Here is a 16,013-nt window from a genome sequence, read left to right on the forward strand (position 1 = left end):
TTTCTGGAGATACGGCTTAGCAGCCATCTTGAAAATGGCAGCCATTTTAATTTTCAGCAGGAGCAATATTTTTGCATAAAGAGTGATCCTTGGAGACTAGAGATCATTTATGTTAAATTTCATGCTTGCATCATAAGATATTCTGATGAAAATAAGAAAATATCTTCAGCACAGTTCCTGAAATATTAGGATTTATAGATTTCATGGTGGCCATCTTTGCTTTAACCATTTTTTTATGTACTAGAGCCCAGAAAACATTCCTATTAGATTCTTTGACCCCCTAAAACCTCGGTATACACTCAAAATATTGTCTTTAATCCAAATACTTGCTTTAGGAAAAATACTTTTCAATTTGGATGGCGGCCATCTTGGAAAATGGTCGCCATCTTGATATTTCTTTCGTGGCCAGCGCCATTTTTTAACACAGTAGACCAAAGAGAGTATTTGTGCCAAATTTCATGCTTGCATCACAAACCGAAGTATTCTAGGGGTATTTTGCAGTTATCTGCTGCACTAATATGCAGTATGTTCGATGAGGAATCTGGAACTATTTCAACAATTTACGTAAGTTATTTGAAATTATGATTTACACCAGCACCAATGTTTCTCTACTTCAACTGCCTTTGAAATAAGAATTTAACCTTATAATTATTGCTCTTTTTTATAAAACAGAATGCATGATATTCACGACAGTGAAGTGAATGTTACTGTTTGTAAAAGGAGTACTGTAGTGCACGATACCAAAGTCGTTGAGCCAGTAGGCAACCTTCCTGTAGGCCTCTCCCAGGAGGCTTACCACCAGTGCAAGAAGTACTTTGGGCATAAAGCAAAGAGGGGCAGGACATCCGAATGTATGCACGTATTCCTAGGGATCACACAGAAACATCATGGATAATGACAAACAAACAGCGGATTATTTCATACCCATAAAATGTTTCCGAAAAAAAAAATCACAAAGAAATAGCACACACACAAAATAACCAAATACAGAGATCATTAATGCCCAAGGAAATCGACTTTTGGCTTTACCAGTTACGATTTATATGGACAAGCAAAGATAGAGTGATCATAACAAGATTCAAGGTGTACTCCGTAAAAGAGCGGTGAAATAAAAAAAAGTTATTATTTTTACATCGCCCATTCACAACCTCGCATACGTTCAAAACAACCACCAGGAAATACCGCAAAATAGAAATTAAAATGACAAAATGTCCACTATGTTTACTATTAAGACATCAAAAAAAAGTAGAGATCAAAATAAAACTGGGGTAGATTAAAACATATTGTTAAGTTGGAGGAGTATGAATTGGCAAGGATGTTCAGTTGGCGTGGTCCATGTGTCCATGTAGGTGAGAACATTTTCTGTAACTAGGGACCCATTAGAGTGAATATGTCCTATTCCTGTTCTATAGTATCCCACATGTGGGCTGTGTAGTTGACATAGGAATGAGATAGCAGCGTGCAATTATCCTCACGCGTGAAGCGCAAAAGCGGAGTTGAGCAATTGGTTCACTTTATCTGTATCTACAGACTTCAGTTTATGATCGAGGAACGACTTAATTTCAATTGAAGTTTATATTTTGAAGACTGCAGAATACGAATTGGAACACAAACCTACAGTTTAGCAGTACTTTGCCTATGAATTTGGCAAATTGTACAGAATCTCATCCTGAGCATGTTTGTGCATAGAGAAGCAAGGCAAAATAATATATATATTTTTTTTTTTAACTCTGCCTGTCTCGCAGTCAAACAAAATTGAAAATCATTCCAAACTGGAAACTTACTGTTTTTAGGGATGTTCTAAAGGACACGAACAACATGCACAAATAACAGATTTAGCATGGTAAATAAGGTGGTGCGAAAGGTTAGGTCAAGTATGCATGATATTCACTGTGATAGGGCATGTACTGTTGCAGCGAGTCGCTGCATCCACTTTCCGCCGGCAGGAACCACTCCAGGGGCCTCCATCTGGCCATCCCTCAGGAAGATGCCTGGTCCATTCCCATATCCTAGAGATGCTGATCAACCTGCTGCAATGAGGAGGCACGTGGTCGGCCCATTGGCCTCCTCCACTCACGAGGCTCACTTGCTGAGAAAATCTGGTGAGCAGGATCAGCGTCAGGAAACACGAGCCACATATCCATACAGCAGCAGCTGACACTCACGGACTATGCAGGTAACAAATCTCATTTGAGTCTCTCTCAGCAACCGGTCGTTGGACACAAAGTCCTACCAGCAATAGCCAAGGATTCTCCAAAGAGACCTGGTACCGAAGCAGTTAGGTCTCCATCTCAGATCCTTGGTCAGAGTCCATCCAAGTCCCACATATGTAGAACAAGACTGGAAGGACCAAGGACTTAAAGAATCGGACTTCGTCCAACTGCATAAGTTCCGACAGCACCACACCCCATGATCCAGTGAATCCATGACTCCACAGGCCTGACTAAGACGTCTATTGACCTCTGGCTCCCAACACGCAGAGACATGAATATCACTGCCAAGGTAAGTGAATCTCCTGGTGACCTCAACATCTTCACCACAAACAGGTACAGACAAGATAGCAGCATCCAAGATGTCATTGAAAGCCTGAATCTTAGTTTTGACCCAGGAAACCCGTCATCCCAGCAGCTCCGACTCCTCATTCAGTGCCTCGGGGGCCCCCATAAGGCTATCCGGCCTCGCTGCAAAGATGATTGCATCATCTGCGAAATCAAGGTCAGAGATCTTGACATTCCCAAACGATGCACCGCAGCTTGATCTATCCGACATCCTCCCAAGAATCCAGTCCATACAAGCACTGAAAAGTGCGGGGGCCAGTACACATCCCTGGCGAACTTCAATAAGAAATGGAAATAAGTCAGAGATGGTATCACCACACTGCACAGCACTCTCAGTACCAGAGTATAGCTCAGAAAAAAGATTGATCAATTTTAGTGGCCCCCCATAAAGACCCTGAATCCTCGAGAGGTCATCCCGATTCACTGAATTGAGCGCTTTGTGCAGATCAATATCGGCTGTGAGGAGCCCCTGACAAAACTGTTATCTGCGGTCAGTGAGGACTTGAAGACCAAGGATACGGTCAATCGTTGACCTCCTTGGTGTAAAACACGACTGCTCTGGGAGCTGGTGCTCATGCAGATGGTGGCGAACCCTATCAATAATTATCTGAGCAAAGCCCTTGCCTGGCACTGAGAGCAGCATCACCCCTCTGTAGTTGTTGCAGTCCTGGCAATCACACTTCCTTTTCCAGAGAGGGACAACAAGGCCCCTCTTCCAGTCAGTTGGGATGATGGCTGTGCTCCAAACGGGGCACAGAACTGCATGCAATGACACAAGTACAGCATTTCCCCCAGCCTTGAGAAGTTCAGCATTGACGGCGCAGATCCCAGGAGATTCATTCCCTTTCAACTGGTTCGCCACAAGCTGGGTTTCCACAAACTAAGGTGGTTCACAGTTGATTGGAGGGTCAGGAATAGAGATAGTTACAACCCTGATATCCAACTCAACAGCTGGTTGGTCAGCCTGATACAGCCACTCAAATTAACCAGCCCAGCAGGCCTTCACTTTGGACTCCTCTGTAAAGAGCTCACCACCCTTCACTCTAACTGAAGTACACTGAGGGACGGGATTGGAGGAATGCAATGCATAAATTCCTCTGGAAGCAAGACGAGAATCACTGGACCACAGGTGATGCTCTACCCTCTCACAGATTCCTCGCACATAGGCGTCCTTGTCCACCCTTGGTGCACGTGCAGTTTTACGCCTCAGCTCCCTTAACAGCTCTGCTCTGCCATTCAGCCTGGCCATGCGACTCTGGTCAATGGTATCCAGTGTCCCTTGGGAGACAGTTCTTTGCCTGATGGTGGGTTCCAAGACATCCACCGGCAGCATCAAATTTGGTGGTCTTGAAGGCACTCCAAAACTCTTCAAAATTCCCCAAAACACTTAAATCCCCCAAATCCACACTCAGCCTGTCTACAAACTCCTCAGCTATCATCTCATCCTTGAGCTTGCCAACATCCAGCCTACGTGGGGATGGTAGCATTCCCCTGGATTTAAGCTGAAACTTCAAAGTTGCTACAACAAGCCTGTGGTCGGTATTGAGGAACTAAGCACTCCGGTGGACCCTGCAGTTCTGGATCATCTTCCAGTGACCAGCAGCAATCACATGGTCAATCTCCTTTGCCACACCACCAGCGTTGGAATACCAAGTCCAGTGATGAGCCTGTGGGCGCTAAAACCATGAACGAGCCACCCGAAGTCCATGACGTCCTGCAAAGCCAAGGACGTTATTGCTGTCCTGGTTCACAGTTCCAGACCCATGGCGACCAACACATGCCTCATAGCCAGCCCTGTAAGTGCCAGTCGATGCAAGGAAATCTGCCCAAGACGAGAAAAGTATCTCGCCTCAGGTACTCAACAAACAGACTCGAACGCGGCATAGAATGTGTCCTTCACGGTGAGATCACTCGCCTCAGTCAGAACATATACAGAGACCAGGAAATCGACACCCAAGGAGTGATGAATCCTTAATTTCATAATACGCTCGTTGACCGGTGTTACCTCAATTATCATTGGAGTCAGCTTATTGGACACAACTACAGCAACTCCTTGGGCATGGTAACCATCAGAGCAATGAGAGCAGTGGTAGGTCTAACCACCCTCCATGATCTCACCACTATCCAGTCTCCGACCCTCAGAGAGTGCTGCAATACCGATGTTCAAATGCTGGAGCTCAGATGATAGCAGAGACAGGATGTTCCAGGCACCCACCTGAAAGAACCGCCTCAAATTAACCCGAGGAGACCACCGTCTGATGGACGACACCTCAGCACCAGTCTGACACACATTACCGCAATCCGACCCAGGAAGGTTACCACGTGCTTTTCCTCCTATCAAATAATTGGGGTCCCGAAGGCTTTGACCCAATCCCGTCATCCGGTGAGTTTCCCTGCAAAGAGCAGCTGCACAGGGAGTATTCCCACGGAGTGGGTTTTTAGTTTTCTTTGCATTTTGTTGTGTTTTTTTTGTTGTTGCATTTTGTAACACCAACCTCTGAGAAAAAAAAAGTAACCCAACTGCAGGAGAACATCAACATACACAGTTGGGCACAAGATATGGATGGCCGTTGGCTCACAAGGAGCTCCACCGCATATCCGTAGACCCTCCTCACGAGGAAGCCTAGTGGGGAGGACGGTTTAGTCGCTGCCAACCCAACCATGAAACAGGTAAGTGCAGGTTTACGTGGTATCTGTCGCAAGTCACAGGTCTGATCTGGTCTAAAAGACGGCGCAACACGGCAACAACAACAATAAACTAGTCAAACAAATGCAATCACACCCACAAACACAGAAGCCGAATTATACGTCGTATGACGAGTGTGTTTATACATACTTCTTAAACTTGGAACGTACAGTACATCATTGCTTGGGGCGCACCATGTTAAATTTGCCCTAAAGCCGTCCATTCACGGATCAATGCGCTCCGGCGTTTGTGACCTAACTTCTGATTGTCAGCGGTTGTGACAATGGGCCAAAAACATGACAATCTCAAATTATAAATGAACACAGCCCATACACTTGCCCTACAAGCTGGAGAAATATTAGTTAAGAAACACTTTGGACCCTGCCTGAAGGGCCTCTTGCACCTTTGAACAACCAACTCTATTTACAACTTATAATTAGCCGTTTGAGGCAGGATAGAGAAGATTGTTCGTTAAAACTTCCTGTTTGTACTCGTACGGGCATCTGGTTTTTTTTTTTTTTAAGTTGTAAAGCGATTAAAAATAAAAATCCCTTTTTGTCACAATAAAATATATTTGCTGTATTTTGACCATTTTATATGAAATGCAGTTCAAGTTAATCAATGAAGGTTTTTTCAAGTTTTGTTTGTTAAAACAAACATCTTGTTACCATTGTTTTGTCATTCACAAGGTTTCGCGGGAGATCATATTTTGTCATTTGTAATAGGCGGTGACAATGTCAGCACGTTTTGTTCAGGCTTCAGGTGCCATTGTAGGGAAACGAAAAGCAATGCACGTGAGGAAGGAGACCACGTTTAATGTTTGAGATTAACTAAGTATTTGCGGCAAGGGAAATGTTGTGTTGGTGTCATCAAACCACTCTCCCTCCTCCAAATCCTGGTGGTGTCTAATCAAATCTGTTTCTGGTGTATGTTCGCCCTCCATCCCCTCCCTTACCTCAAATGGTCGCACTGCTGATACCGCACGTGAAAAGGCTGAACGCCTAAACTCGGTGTTTGCATCGAAGTCTTGTGTCCAAAACCCATCGCTTTCTGCACCCACCTGACCCAGTCACACCCAACTGTCCCTGGACTCTGTGTCCTTTTCTCCTGACAAGGTGGAGAGTTTGCTGTCAAACCTCGACTCAGATTCTGCACCCGGTCCAGACGGCATCAGCCCACGTGTCCTAAAAGCCTTCTCCTCTGCTCTTGCTTCCCCTCTCTCTCTGTTCTATTCACCCTTTCATTTGCTCAAGGTCATCTGCCATCTGCTTGGAAATCAGCAAACATGACAGCCCTGCATAAAAAGGTGCTAAAATGGATCCCTGCAACTGCAGACCAATCAGCCTTATCCCAATCATCAGCAAGGTGATGGAATACATCATCGCTTCAGACATTAAATCCTTCCTCTTCTCCAATGGCTTGATTTCCGGTCATCAATTTGGTTTCAGACCAGGTCACTCTACCCTGGATATGCTGCTTCTGCTCTCACAACAATGGATGGAGGTCCTCAATGCCAGACAGGAAATCAGAGCCATATCCCCAGACATATCACATGTTTTTGACACGGTCTGGCACCCTGCCCTGATCAACAAACTCTCTTCCTATGGTATCCAACGCCATCTCCACTCATTGCTCGCTGACTTCCTCTTCTGTTGCAGTCAACGTGGCCTGAAATGGAGATCTCTCATCCCCTCTTCCTGTCCAGACTGGAGTTCCTCAAGGTAGCGTTCTGGGCCCTGTTCTTTTTCTGGCTTTCATCAATGATCTCTCCAACTCTCTGGAAAATCCTCTTTATCTCTTTGCTGCTGACTCCACCCTCTGCCGTACAATCTGTCATCCCACAGACCAGCAAGCAGCAGCTTCTTCGCTCACTGCAGATCTGGATAAAATCACAAACTCATCCAACACGTGGAACATGACTTTCAATCCTGACAAATCTCACACTCTCACAATGTCCCTCTGAAAGGACCGTCTGGAACTCCCCCTCCTCTACTTTCTCAACAATCCTCTGGAAGAAGTCCTTTCTTTCAAGCTTCTGGATCTCACTACCTGCCATGATCTTTCCTGGGAAAGCCACATTTCCAACCTGGCCTCCAAAGCCAATCGCCGACTGGGAATCCTCCATCGTGCAAAGTCCTTCCTCGGCCCACCTGAGCTCCTGACCACTTACAAAGCTTTCGTCCACAGCCTTATGGAGTACTGTTCTCCTCTCTGGACTAGTGCTCCTGCCTCTCACTTTTCTCAGCTTCACGCTGAGGAAACCAAGGCATTTAGGATCATTGGTATCTCCCGCTGTGAGGCTGAGTCTTTGGGCCTCTCACTCTCTCACCGCAGGTTGGTCGGTGATCTTTCTGTCTTCTCCCGTCTCCTCTCCATTCTTGCCCCCCTCCTCTGTCTGTGATACATCCCCCCACCCCCATATTTCCACAGGGCACTCAAGGTCTGCCAACAACCCCCTTCTGGTAAAACTACTAATATCACGAATCACTGCTCACCTTCACTCTTTCATTCCTCTTTTTCCTGCCTTTGGAATAAACTCCCTCACTCTATTCAATCCCATTCTTCCCTCAAGGCCTTCAAAACTGTTGTTCACCACCACCACCTCTTATCTTCCCCCATCCAAAACCTCAATATTTTCTTCCCCTGTTAATCCATCCCAAACCCACCTCCTTCAAATTCCCTGCTTTCCTTCCTGAAAGTCCCTGTAATGTCCATTTTATCGACCTTGTGTTCTCCGCCACATCCCGCTCTCTCCCACAGATCTCCTAATGTCTCTGTTCCCCCATTGTCTTGTCCTTCCCTCTCCCGTCCCTCTTGTCTCATGCCCCCCTCGCTGTGCATTATGTTAGCTCTCATACGAGCTTCGACAATGTATACAAAAAAAAAAATCGAAATAAAATGGCCTAACCTGCAACTGGAAGCAGGCAAACATGGCAAGTAGAGAAGTGAGCGTTGCCAGCAAACAGGCTGGCAAGCTCACCAGGTAGCGGAGTAGACGACGTCGCCAAGGTGGGTAATAGATTTCCACACGTCCTGTAACTGGGCTCATGCGCTTCTTACCCTGCAATTGACAAACACTGGTTTTTGCACCTTTATCTAAATCTTTTAAAGATTCTTATAGACAGGATTTCTGAAAATGCCGCGGAATATGGAACAGCGATCACAATATATGTGGAAGCCAAATGCATGGGTGTAGATATAACCCCTGGTGCATATTTACAGGTGCTGTAAGAAGGTTCAGAGCAGTGACCTTGAACTGTGGTCGTGGATCTTCCAATTCATCTGGTGGGGCATCCAGCGTTCCCCAACGATAGGACATCTCTGCTCCGCGGCGCTTCCAGCCCTCCAGAAAAAGTGTGGCCCAGATGACGTTGAACAGTGAAAATGCTACGCAACCAATGTCCTGGCTCGTCTAAGTGAGGATGACAACAAAGGTGATTGAGCAGGATTGGAAAAATAATATACTCAGCCCCTCCCAAAAATGGTGTGTGTGTGTGTTAAACAATCCCTTTTAGGTGTTTGTGAAGCAATGGTCTGCCTCTGAAGCACCAATCAGACAGTTATTGTAGGATCAGGAATTGAACCCTGACTCGACGGATCAAAGGTAAGTGTGCTTTCTCGGCTGGAGTAAATAATTCACCGCATGCACGAAGTGAAAAGCGGGGTTAAGCAATTGGTCTACGTCTGTCTGTCCATCCGTTTGTTTGTTTGTCCGCAAACGTCAGTTTATGATCGAGGAACAAATTTATTTCAATTGATTGTTATATTTTGAACATGGAAAGAAAACCTTGTAGTTTAGCAGTACTTTGGCTCTAAATTCATCCAGGTCGCGCGTGTGCAGAGAAGAGCGAGATAATTTTTTTTACTGTCTTCCTGCCTGGCTGTCAAATAAAATTGAAAATCATTCCAAACAGGAAACGTACAGTTTTTAGGGATGTCCTAAAGGATACAAACAAGTAGGTAAAACTCATGTAACGTTTTAGATAAGGTGGTGTCAGAGCCGCTGCATCAACGGCGGTACACTTCCGGAATTTGTTTTTTATACGACTTTTACAATCTTTCTTTAATTTCAATTTAATTATAGACTTGAACAATGGAGAAAACAAATTATTTTCTTTTTGCTTCCAAAATCCTCCAGTTTTGCAGTGCTTAGACATGTTAAATAAGGTAGTGTATTCATATGATGCTTCATATGATGGGTGGAGGAATGTTCAACCGAAAGACGACATCTTACCTGGTCCGTCTCGACACACAGCCACAGCAGCAATCCAAAGCATGCCGGATAGATGAGGGAGGACGTGTAATACGACAGCCAAGCAAAATACATGGCAATCTTCATTCCAAAGTAGCCACATATGTCATCTGGTGGCGAAATGGTTCATTTATAAGGATCTGTGCATTGATTTATGATGGTTGGTGTTATCTTTAGATGCCCTTTTACAAGCGATTAAAACAAACCTGCTTGGCAATGAATGCCAAATAAATACTTATCAGTTTTATATGAAATACTATTTATCTATAATTCCAGCAATCTGTGTGTAAGTGTGTGTGTGTGTGTGTGTGTGTGTGTGTGTGTGTGTGTGTGTGTGTGTGTGTGTGTGTGTGTGTGTGTGTGTGTGTGTGTGTGTGTGTGTGTGTGTGTGTGTGTGTGTGTGTGTGTGTGTGTGTGTGTGTGTGTGTGTGTGTGTGTGTGTGTGTGTGTGTGACCGCTGTTTCTCAACAACCACTGGTCCGATCTAATTGAAACTTGCCGGATATGTTGCTGGGGACCTGAGTATGTACCTATTCAAGGTTTGATATTGTTGCGAATTCGCGCCCGCTGGCGTGCGATCGGCCGCTCGACTCGAATGGCGGCCGCCTCGCCCACCGGAACGGACAATTCTGTCGTGATCCTCTCAGAACAACGCTGGGAACCAGTCACGGGTGGGGGTTTAACCCCACCACGACCATGCCAATTGCCCACCCGCGCAGGATAGGGTTGCTCGCCAAATTCGATCTACCTAAGTACCTGCGCGGATGGTCGACCGGGCGATCGTACCTCGCCGCAGGCCGACTCCGGACACGAACCGCTTAAGCTGTCCATTCCGTGCTATCGGGATAACCGAGCAGTGTTATCGTCGGCCTCGACGGTTCCGATTAATTATCGGGTGTATCAAGCCCACTACAAACCTTTTACGTGAAGCATGATGGAGGGTCAATAAAGAAAAGACGAAGCAAAACGGGAAAACAGTTCACACAATGCACATTTATTACGCGACACACGGAAAGCACACATATACAGCCAAACAGTCAAAATGCACTTGTAGCAGTTACAACAAGAGAAACAATGATGCAGAGTTACTACCAACTACGCGCACACACGGCAACACTTATACAGTTCTACTTTACAAGACACGGCGCCAACACACATTTACTCAAAAGCAAAGGAAAGAAGCCACCCTCATAGACAAGGGGGCAGACGGGCCTGTAGGCCAATATGTGTGCGGGACCTGAAGGAGCGGCCAGGCCCACGAGACCGGGTGGGTCCTACCCGCGTCCTCGTGACGCGTTGGCAGACGAGCCGCAGACGTGGCCGCGTGGCTGTGCCCCGACTCCGTGCTCCTTCGCGGGTTTCGTTGGCACGACGTTTGGAGTGGGGTGGGAACGGGGCCCCCTTTGTTGCACTATCTCAGCACGGGGGAAAAGGGGGAATTGTTGATGCTCTGGTGGAGGGAGAATGGCTGGCTGGTTTAGGTCCCGTGACGAGCGATCTCCCACCGCGACCTCGTCGCCGACAACCGTCCTTCTCGCCTCGGACCCGAGCTCCTTGGCCTCTTCCCCCAACTCTCCTCAGCCGACTGCAGAACCCAACTCGGTGCCTTCGCCACCTGACTCCACTTTCTGTCACACTCTGCTGCTGCCACACTCTGCTGTTGCCACACTCTGCTCGATGACTCTCTTACCAAAACTCTCACTCTCCGCCACCAAAACTGACTCTGCTCGATTCGCCTTGCGCTCGGCGTTTTATAGGCCGGCAGGAGAAACAATATGCAAATTTCCGGATCAGGATGAGCTCGGGGGCGGAGCCACGCTCGCCCATTGGACGGAGGAAAAGTGGGCGTGAACCCTTCACACGGACGCGCCTGGAGGCGGGGCCAAGCCGCTCTGCGCTTGCTGATTGGACGGATCAGAAGTGGGCGTGTAGCATTCTTGATCCGAATTCTCCCTCGGAAAGGCCGCTATTTGCACTCGCGGGTCGGTGTGTCTCACTTGAACGAGCCCAAGACAGCCCGACGCTCAGTGTTCACAGGTGGTGCGGGAATGGCCGTAGAAGGAGAGAGGTGAGGGTGGTGGAGGGTTTATCGGTGGTGGTTTGATGGTTATGGCGGTTGAGACGTGGTTGGTTCAAAATAAAGATAGAACAGAAAAACGGCTATCTCAAAGCGTTGCAGCCCGAATGAATCACATACATTCCCTCTAAACAACGGGTTTGGGGCTAACTACACATGTACTTAGAGTTATCTCACCTACGGGCCCTGAATGGTGGTTTGCGAATTTCCACAGCCGCAACAATATTAATCAGACAAGTGGTTCCCAAGTTATGGCCATTTATTTACCAAACCAATGACAGGACACGGTGCTGCGTAGGCGTGGCCGATGGGGAAAAGAGCGCGTTCCCCATTACGGGTGACAATGTACGGACTTCCGGATAGTGATGACTTACTGTATTGTAATAATTTCTCGATTTCTTATGTGCATTTATAGATAAACACAATTCCCCAATCCAGTCGTCATTTACGAGAGCGAAGGAACAGCCTGTGTGGTTGTTTGAAAGTTTTTTTTTGTTTTTTTTTTTGCACGTACGGCCACGCACGTATGGGCATGCGAGAGTGAAGGAACGGCTTGAGTGGTTGTTATTTCTGGTACGCGGTTTGAAAGTTGTTGTTTTTTTGCACGTACTGCCACGCACGTACAGCCACGCACGTACGGGCATGTGAGAGCGAAGGAACGGCCTGTGGTTGTTTGTGGAACGCGGTTTGACAGTTTTTTTTTTGTTTTTTTTTTTGCACGTACATCCACGCACATATGGGCACGCGAGAGCGAAGGAACGGCCTGTGTGGTTGTTGTTTCTGGCACGCGGTTTGAAAGTGTTTGTTTTTTTTGCACGTACGGCCACGCACGTACGGGCACGCGAGAGCGAAGGAACAGCCTGTGTGGTTGTTTCGGGCACGTGGTTTGAAAGTGTTTTTTTCACGTACGGCCACGCACGTACGGGCACGCGAGAGCGAAGGAACGGCTGTGGTTGTTTGTGGCACGCGAGAGCAAAGGAACGGCCTGTGTGGTTGTTGTTTCTGGAACACGGTTTGAAAGTTGTTGTTTTTTTTTTGCACGTATGGCCACGCACGTACAACCACGCACGTATGGGCACATGAAAGCGAAGGAACAGCCTGTGTGGTTGTTGTTTCTGGCACGCGGTTTGAAAGTTTTTTTTTTGCAGGTACGGCCACGCACGTGCGGGCACGCGAGAGTGAAGGAACGGTCTGTGTGGTTGTTTCTGGAACATGGTTTGAAAGTGTTTTTTCACTTTTGCACGTACGTTGCCTCTTCATTGGTGACGTTTTAGTGCCCATGGATTCCAAGTTTTCCCAGAGACATTGTGAGTCCCCACAGTGTATGTATGGATGAACGGTTTAATTGGCCTAACCAATTAAATGATTAATTGGTTTAATTAATTTTTTATACTTTTTTTCCCCATGCCCTTGAACATATTCAACTGAACCAATGTACATGGCACACGGAGATTAGATCAGGTGGGCAGGCAGATGGCCACCAAGTACCGACACGAAGGTAATTTTATGGTTAAGGCTGGATTTTTATGAGCAATCAGGGCTGGCAGGATAACTTGCAGGTATATGTACATCGGCCTCCAAGCTGACTAGCCTGGGTTTGAATCCTGACCCAGCTATAAACTGTCATCCTCGTGTTTCACAGGCAGGACGACTCATCATTGTGCGTACCGTCCCTCGGATGGACATTAAATAGGACGTCCCATCTGCTGGCATCAGCTGGCGGACGTTAAAGATTCCACGATGTCCTTTGTGAAGCACAGGCGAGAAATAATGCAAAGCAACAGGCATGTGCTGCACACAAAAATGAATGAATGAATGATTGACTTCTGAGACTACATTGGTTTCCAGAAGCTTAGAAATTAAAATCCTTCATGCGTCTCATGTCCTTAGCTTGATTTGCAACTTATGGCATGGCCAGTCCAGAGTTTCCACTAGAACACAACTACCATATTCATAAATGATCAATTTCTGCATTGACTAGGTGTTCAACCTGACTCCACTGGGCAAGCAACCATTCTACCACTGCCCTGCAATCAATGCAACATGTATTGATCAAACTTTGTGGATTGTTGCACTCCGTTGTCCTTGTTTGTATACATTACACCCTATTCTGGAACCACCACAGCAGCCTTTCACCTGGAAATTGGAAGGAATTTAGAATTTCGCCAAAGTAGCAACACACAATGACCTACTCTTTTCAAGAAACCATTCAATTTTTTAATTTTAACAAATAAGTGCTAGAAAATGGAGGAGGGGGGGGGGGCAGCTGACTTAACAGCCTCGCTGAAGGATGACATCATACCTTATAATGAAATACCTTGCTTGTGTACTATCAAGCGTGGTGTTTATCGTCGAATCCATTCTGTTGCAATGTAACTCAGAGCAATTAATTTCGAGGTGAGCACGCTCCCACTAATAGCTATCCTGTAATCCCATTGATAATACAAATTATAAAAGCATTTTTAAAAATGCAAAAGGATGTCGGGATGTTCCTCCAAAAAAATATGTGAACAAGATAGGGATGGTCACAAGAAATTATCATGTGAAACCATCCATACATCTTTCTTTGAATTCGACGATCTTGACATTCCACATAAATAGTACGTACTTTGTAGAAATATGTGTGGGTTGTTGCTGTCACGGGCTTCCTGATAATATTGCAAGTCAACCACAGCCATGTTGGTCCGATTGGCTCTCGGGCAAATGTGTCTAGTGACCCCCGCCCCCATCAGTCTGATTGACAGTCATAGTCCCGCCCACCACTCTGATCCCCTCCGATTCCTTCACAAAGAAATGCAGTCTTGCCTACTTTTCGTGGAATTCTTTCAAGCTATTAAAATGAAGACAACAAAGGATGCTGCACCAGGTAAAACTCTGCGCCAGTCATTGACATTGAGAGAGGCTGCTCAGAAATATGTCGTCGGAAGATGATTTGTTAGAGGTCAGGTCCAGAGGTCACGTGTCAGGTCAGGTTAGATCTGTGACCTGCTACAGGTACCATGTAAACCTGTACTAACCTGTTCCATGGTCGGGTTGTCGGCGACTAATCCGTCTCCCCCACCAGGTTTTCTGGTGAGGAGGGTGTTTGAATATGGACACCCAGCAGGATTAAAAACAAAACCTGTCAAAGGGCAGAGGAGCTCCTTGTGAGCCAACGGCCATCCATACCTGGTGCCCAACTGTGTCTGTGGACATCCTCCTGCAGTTGAGTTACTTTTTTATTAGGAGGTTGGTGGCAAGATTTGCACTCCGGCCACCGTAAAACCCTTCATTCGCAAAACACAAAAACGCAAAAAAATCTGAAAACCCACTCCGTGGTAGTACCTCCTGTGCAGCTTCCTTCACCGGGCAGCGCACAGGATGACGGGATTGGGGCAAAGCCTTCGGGACCCCCAATCTTTGATGATAGGAGGGAAACCACGGGGTAACATCCCTGGGTCAGATTGCGGGAGAGTGTGTCGGAGTGGTGCTGAGGTGTCGTCCACCAGACGGCAGTCTCCTTGGGTTAACCTTAGGCGGTCCCTCCGGGTGCGTGCCTGGAATGTCCTATCCCTAAGAGAGGATGATCACCTGTCTCTGTTATCATCTGAGCTCAAGAGTTTGGACATCGGGATTGCAGCTCTCTCTGAGGTTCGGAGACAGGATTGCGGCGAGATAATGGTGGGTGGTTACACCTACTATTGGTCTGGTCGCTCTGATGGTTACCATACCCAAGGAGTTGCTGTAGCTGTGTCCAATAAGCTGACCCCAATTATAATTGAGGTAACACCGGTCAACGAGCGTATTATGAGATTAAGGATTCGTCACTCCTTAGGTGTCATTTCCCTGGTCTCTGTTTATGCTCCGACTGAGGCGAGTGATCTCACCGTGAAGGATGCATTCTACGCCACGCTCGAGTCTGTGGTTGATCTGTGCCCCAGACGAGATACACTTCTAGTCTTGGGGGATTTCAATGCATCGACTGGAACTGATAGGGACGGTTATGAGATGTGTGTTGGTCCCCTTGGGTCAGGAACTATGAACCAGAATAGCACTAAGTTCCTTGACTTTGCAAGAAGTCATAGACTTAGGGTGGCTGGTTCATGGTTTCAGCGCCCACAAGCTCATCGCTGGACTTGATATTCCAACGCTGGCGGTGCAGCAAAGGAGATCGACCATGTCCTCATTGACGGTTGCTGGAGGATGATCCAGAACTGCAGGGTCTACCGGAGTGCTCAGTTCCTCAATACAGACCACAGGCTTGTTGTAAAAACTCTAAAGCTGCACCTTAAATCCTGGAGAATGGTACCATCCCAGCCTAGGCTGCATGTTGGCAAGCTCAGGGATGAGAGAGTAGCTGAGGAGTTTGCGAACAGGTTGAGTGGACACTTGGGGAGTCTGGGTACTTTGGGGGGTCCTGAAGAGTTGTGGAGCGCCTTCAAGACCACCGTCCTTGATGTT

General features: G+C 46.8%; 1 protein-coding gene across 4 annotated transcripts in view; it reads right to left on the minus strand.

Moving 5' to 3' along the window:
* LOC147019021 (anoctamin-8-like) overlaps positions 1-16,013 on the minus strand; it is a 92,351-nt gene that overhangs the window by 41,924 nt on the left and 34,414 nt on the right. For 3 of the 4 annotated variants that reach the window (XM_085899185.1, XM_085899184.1, XM_085899186.1), the window contains 4 exons: positions 9,479-9,606; positions 8,465-8,656; positions 8,153-8,305; positions 742-865 (listed from right to left, as the gene is read on the minus strand). In XM_085899185.1, coding sequence (XP_085755311.1) covers positions 742-865; positions 8,153-8,305; positions 8,465-8,656; positions 9,479-9,606 — 597 coding nt within the window. The remainder of the gene's footprint in view (positions 1-741; positions 866-8,152; positions 8,306-8,464; positions 8,657-9,478; positions 9,607-16,013) is intronic. The other variant, XM_085899183.1, reaches the window with a different exon arrangement.

The sequence above is a fragment of the Eptatretus burgeri genome, chromosome 10, assembly GCF_056783735.1.
Source record: "Eptatretus burgeri isolate ZD-2024b chromosome 10, Ebu_testis_v1, whole genome shotgun sequence".
NCBI classification, from domain to species: domain Eukaryota; kingdom Metazoa; phylum Chordata; class Myxini; order Myxiniformes; family Myxinidae; genus Eptatretus; species Eptatretus burgeri.